The sequence below is a fragment of the Sinohyriopsis cumingii genome, chromosome 12, assembly GCF_028554795.1.
Source record: "Sinohyriopsis cumingii isolate HCF-2022 chromosome 12, ASM2855479v2, whole genome shotgun sequence".
NCBI lineage: Eukaryota > Metazoa > Mollusca > Bivalvia > Unionida > Unionidae > Sinohyriopsis > Sinohyriopsis cumingii.
Window position 1 is genome coordinate 8,653,980 of NC_142972.1, and position 6,000 is coordinate 8,659,979.

The 6,000-nt window shown below is 38.2% G+C and overlaps 1 protein-coding gene across 2 annotated transcripts in view; it reads right to left on the bottom strand.

Moving 5' to 3' along the window:
- Positions 1-4,405, bottom strand: part of LOC149785979 (akirin-2-like) — a 28,309-nt gene extending 23,904 nt beyond the window's left edge. For both annotated transcript variants that reach the window (XR_016424851.1, XM_089976240.1), the window contains exons 1-2: positions 3,995-4,405; positions 1,491-1,826 (exon numbers count right to left, since the gene is read on the bottom strand). Coding sequence is in view for 1 of the 2 variants with exons in the window: in XM_089976240.1 (XP_089832366.1) it covers positions 1,491-1,826; positions 3,995-4,169 (511 nt within the window). In the remaining variant the exon portion in view is untranslated. The remainder of the gene's footprint in view (positions 1-1,490; positions 1,827-3,994) is intronic.
- Between the last annotated feature and the right edge of the window lie 1,595 nt (positions 4,406-6,000).

The following is a 6,000-nucleotide window of genomic DNA, read 5'->3' on the forward strand; positions in this document are numbered from 1 at the left end:
ATTAAATGCCTTAAGAGTTGACTTAAGGAATATAACATGGGTTCTATAGAAAATAAAATAATCTTGGTATGAATACGGTACCAAAATACAAGTAACTTGAGACTGAACAAGCTTCTGGTACCGATACTCAAATACCACTTTCAATTATAACATTTATTTTTTCTTTTTTCCCCTTTTCTTGGCATTAGTGTCATCTGCATCACAACTGTTGCCCAACTAATAAATGAAAACAGACTTTGCAAACAAATTTTTACGAAATAATGTACTATTCTGCACTCTTCAAGTGTGTGTGATTTAGATTTTTAATGCAGCTTTAACAATTTTCCAGTCATATTGTTTCAATGTCTGTAGTGTGGCAGTTTAAAGTGATGTCTAGCACTGGGGCATCATGCCAAAGACATGATGTACCATGATGTCTCACCCAGTCACATTATCCTGACACCAGGCCAACTAGTCCCAACACTAATCTCTTAGTGCTGAGTACCTAGCGAGTCAGCTGCTTGTACCATTTTTAGAAGTCTTTGGTATACTCGGTCTGGTTCGAACCCAAGACATCCCGCTTCCAGGGTAGGCACTCTAACCACTAGGCCACCGAAGCAGTCTCTCTTCAAGCGTACATAAAGTGCAATTATTTTTGTGGCATACAGCTGATTTGACAATACTGTCCAAATCAAATTAAGAGAAAACTTTGATTACTTTCATGATAACTTAAACTCCATTACAACATAATAGGGTATCGTTTATTTGGCAATCAACTGCATGCCATTCAACAGAACATGGTTTCTTTGAAGTACATCAGAGTAACCTTTAGAAAAGCAGCCCTTTTCACAAGCTAATTGCAATGATAAGGATTAACCGTTGATTAGTCACACTGGCTTCATGTCTGTTTACCCCCAGTCTAGCTTTTAGCTATTCTGGAGGTTGGCCATGGTTGACCAATTCAAAGCGGGAGCACCTTGGAGAAAAATGATGTGCATGAGCATGAATATTTAGAAACAGCGCGTCCTTTGAGAATTTCATGTGTATTTGACTTGGAAGATCAGCCCCCCCACTCCCCGAATATCAAGATGGGAAGATAAGCTTTATTACACTTCTCTAATATTTACCAAAATTACATGCCACACACATTCTGGTACAGTGTGATAGTTTGGTCTTTCCTCTATCACACATAAAGGTAAGGAGCAGACAAAGCAATAACCGGTACACTTGATCAAGTGCTTTGACTGACTATGACAATCAGTATTATGGCTTGCACCTAAAGATCCATAAAGCATTCAGCAAAACTATCAATTTAACTTGTGATGAATGCAACTATAACAAGTATATATCTATTTCTGTCATTAGGTTGCAGTGGAAAATTGTGACGTTTTCCCTGACTTTCAGCAATATTTGCAAAAATTTATGGGCTTTTACCAATGGGAACAAACAATCTTTCTCCTAACCTTTTCCAGCAGTGCTGGAACCCTGAATCACCCAGTTGTCAGACATACCTGCCAATTTGCTGGTCAACACTGAATCATATTCCTCACGAATCTGTGTTTCTCTGTCTTTAAGCATTCTTTCACAGATCAGGCTAACTTGTTTGAAAGTGAACAGAGGTATATCCCTTTTAGTAGGTGATAAAGCATTGTAGAACAAGTCTGTACTGGAATGCGAGGCAGAGCTGTGTCCAGTGATCTGTGTACTGCTCTCTCCTAACATTGGTGAAAGACTTTCCTGTGAACATGACTGGAGCAATGGTGGAGGACTCGGGCTGTTGGGATAGACAAGTTGTTTCCTTTTCTGTATTCGCCTCAATTCCATTGTCAAATTCGCTGCGATTACCTCTGAAAGTATAAAATATTTAACAAAATCTACAAGGATCTGATAAATAATACAAGTATTTATGTTCAAATTTTAAATCCCTACTTGAAAAGAATTTTAAAATTCTTTTGTTGGATATACACAGTACAGTGTCCCCAGAGGTGCAAGACTGAGAGTAAAAAATCACCTTGGTGTCAGAATTGGGGTTTAGATTAAGTAAAAAAACCCACCTTGGTGTCAGAAGGGGGAAGGGGTTTCAAACACCTGGTGGTCTCTAATGCACAAATGAGGGTAAATGGAAACACTGACAGAACTTGGTGTAAAATTACTTATCTACTTGATAAAGTCGGTGACAAAATTCACTTGCCACATTTAAAGAAATTGTGAAGTGCAAGAATGATTCCATATGCAACCCAAGTATCATCCAAGTCACTGTTTTGCAAACGCTGCCATTTTATAAATATATTTTATAGTTTGCACATGTAAAAATCTGTAAAGTGAATATTTGTATGGTCAGCCTGATCTCTTTAACCACTTACCCAAGCCCCATTTTCCTGTCCAAATACAAATTTCAGTTGTCCCTATGCATACAGACAATTTGTTTATGTCCAGCTGATACATTATGAAAGTATCCACCACACCACGTGGGAATCACTGTGCAAGACATTTGAGTTCTTAAATATCTGAAATAACAAGACACTTTAGTTACATTTTGGTGCTGAGGCTTTAAATTTCTTGCCCATATCTCCCCCCACCAAAGAAATAAGGTACGTTTTATCTTCTAGTAAAACTAACAATACAACATACCCGAAATACACATTTTTGCTAGTCTAGGGTCACCAATTCCCATTAACCCATGGCATATGTAGCAACCATGGAGGTCTAGATTAGCAGTGTATCTACACATCATTGTTGTTCGATGGCACATTCAATCAATATACATCAAGACTTGAATAAGATGTTAGCAAGCCAGCATATTCTTAATCTGACTTCTGAACTGCAGGCAAATTGCATGTTTTTATAAAAGAAAGAATCATTTATAACAATTTTGCTAGTGATGACAAAATTAATTTCAAGCCTTGATAATGTTCTCAATTCTGGTTCCAGATATGAACGACAGATTAGAATTTTTTAGAAAGAATATTACATTTATAACAATTTTGCTAGTAAAGACAAATTTAATTTCAAGCCATGATAATGTTCTCAAATCTGGTTCCAGATATGAACAACATTACTATTTGGTCCCTGAGAACACTCAATCACACACCGAGTGATATTTGTTGTTTGCTTCAATGTTTTACTTCCAAAATAAATGGCTTTGTGTTGCATGTTCTCTAGTCAAATGACAGTGCAATAAAGTCCACATTTTCTAGAATATTTCATGCACTTGGCAGTAGATATCCAAACTTTGACAAAAATTAAAGTCTAATTGCTTTAGGTGGACTATACTCAAACGGTTTTTTCTTGAACAAATCAAAGCCCGAATCAAGTGTCCGTGATTTCATGTTCCGGTTGACATCAGTGGTGACATCAAAGACTATCCAAATGCAAACGACACTGCCAGACCAATTCTTGTCCAGATGCCAAAACTGGCGAACAATTGTTGCATTTTCTCCAATATGTCACAAACAGAACATAGTGTCAAGCCGTTTTGAAAACTGAACTATTCTTGATTACGACTGGTGTTATGTTGGAAATTAGCAGCTGCAATTAGGATACACTAGGAGGGTTGGAACTACCAAGGGGTGCGGACTTGTGTCTTCCCTTGTGTTATATTGTTACAGACTTCTAATTTTCTTTGTAACAAACTCGTGGTAGGACTGGGCGAAATGGCAACATAAGCTACCAAGTGCAAGTTATTTCCCGGAAACTTTTGACTCTAGTACCACCGTCAGTCGACCAGGTTATCACTATACAAAGCCGTTTATTTGGGAAGTATATCGTCCACCCTAAACAACATATACATCACAACAAAAGACTAACACTGTAGTGTCAATATAGACAGTTAACTTGGAGAGCTTATTGAAAATGTGGCTTCCGTTTCAAAATCTGGTTCTCAACCGACCCAGAAAATCTACACCTAAAAGATGGTTTAAGCAATACGACGGCGATTTCCCCCACCCTAGTCATGCAAAGCAAAGTCAGGTCATACAGTTTTGGCACGACTATATTCAATATTTCCTAAGCGTACCCGGTGTCAACTTTTGACCGATTTCACCGAATGGCGAATTTTGCTGTGATCTTGGCGGAGGGGTGGAAGGGGACAATGTCATCGGCATACATCTTCTACGCTTAGGCGTGCCTTGTCCTGGGCTGTGGAGTGGGTCAAACTCAATACTTCTTTTCAGCGTTGCACCACAAGCCATCACAAGGGGTTGATGGCTAGTAACTCAAATGCACAAATGTTTCGGTCAGATAAAAGAAAATAAGTAAAGTTTCAGCGTCCTAAATATCTCCTAAATTAAACGGTATACAAAATAGTATAAATTAATTTTAAGCACTGGACGATGCAGTGAGATGTTGATATTAAAGCCAAACTATTTATATATTTTTAAATATGGCTGACAGTTGTTTTGGTATTGAGCCTCGTTCCAAATTAGACTGGTTTGATTTTATAATATTCCCCAAAAATGCTGGATACTTTAAAGTCTCGTTCAGCAAAACTCTCGCGTGATTGGATGTGAAATTAGGTCTAAACTAAAAAATTGGTGCTTAACATGTTCTACAATGGCAATATTTCGTTCAAGAGGAACCGAAATAAATGAGAAAAAAATGTGTTTTCAAAGAGTGGCTATAGTTGCTATTTCAGTGATAATTTCAAAAGTGATTATTGTTGCTATTTCAATATTCTTTAAATATTAATTTCAAAAAAGTGATTATAGCTGCTATTCCATTAATGATTTAAACTAATTGTAGTTTGCAAATTCATTATATCTTAGTAGTTAAGTGGGATACTATACGTACAATGGGAATTAGCATTACGGAGACCCCTGGGACAATATACGTACAATGGAAATTTAACATGGCGAAAAATCGTGGGTCAATATACGTACAAGGGGATTTAACATGGAGAAAAATCGTGGGTCAATATACGTACAATGGAAATTTAACATGGAGAAAAACGCTGGGCCACTTTAGGGACAATGGGAATTTAACATAGAGTTTGGGTCTGTCTAGGGACAAGGGAAATTAACATGGGGAATAGAGTTTGGGCTTTTGGGATTTTTTTTTTTTTTTTAAAGTTTTTTTAAATTTAAATTTAAATTTAAATTTAAATTTAAAAAAAGGGGTAGGCAATGGAAAGGCTATCTCTTTTCGAGAAATATGGCTGGCCCTGAAAAGGGCCTTTGGGTTTATGTTAATGTATTCATTAACATAAATGGTACCGCATTGGTCTTCTTCTTGTCCTTAGGCTACGTCTCACTGTTGGTCCGTAAATCAGCACTCTTTTCAGGCATCCTTGTCTTTCTACGTAGATCCTACGTATCCACAGGCTGGTGTTTGTCCTGTGGACAACGGCCCACTTGGATCGGACATACATGGGTATGTCCGTCCGGAACATCATGGAAGACACAAGCGTAGAAGATTGCACATCGGTCCACATCTTGAAGCGACGAGAACAGGTGAATCAATGCACTGAACTGCGCTTATTTATAGGTAGAGGCAGGATTGAAACGGATTGAGTTCATTCACCAATCCAAACACGCGTTACAAAATTCAGTCAGCCCTCATCCAATCCGAAGAGAGTAGTCTGTGACGTCAGTTGGTCTATATAGATTCGCTAGCGCTTGTGTGCAGTCAATCTATGCGACAGTGATTCAACATGACGGAAACTCAGAAAACGATCCATTGGGGTGCACCAGCAGGGGAGACTGCCCAAGGGAACCCGGACTTACTTTCAGAAGAGGTACATTGGGATTTTGTGGATTTTCTTACCTCGCAAGAATTTGTTCCGGAACCTTCGTTACCTTCTTCATTACCGCAAGTGGAGAATTTTAGACAGAGACAGAAAGAAGAATTGGAGAAATTTATGCAACGACAAAAGGAAGCGGAACAAGCTTTTCTCCTACAGCAACAGCAACAGCAACAAGAAGAGGTAAGAAAAAAACAACAGCAACAACAGCAAGAAGAAGTAGCAGCAAAGAAACAAGAGGGTGAAAATCAAACGGCTACGGTACTGTTGGACATTTTAGTGGA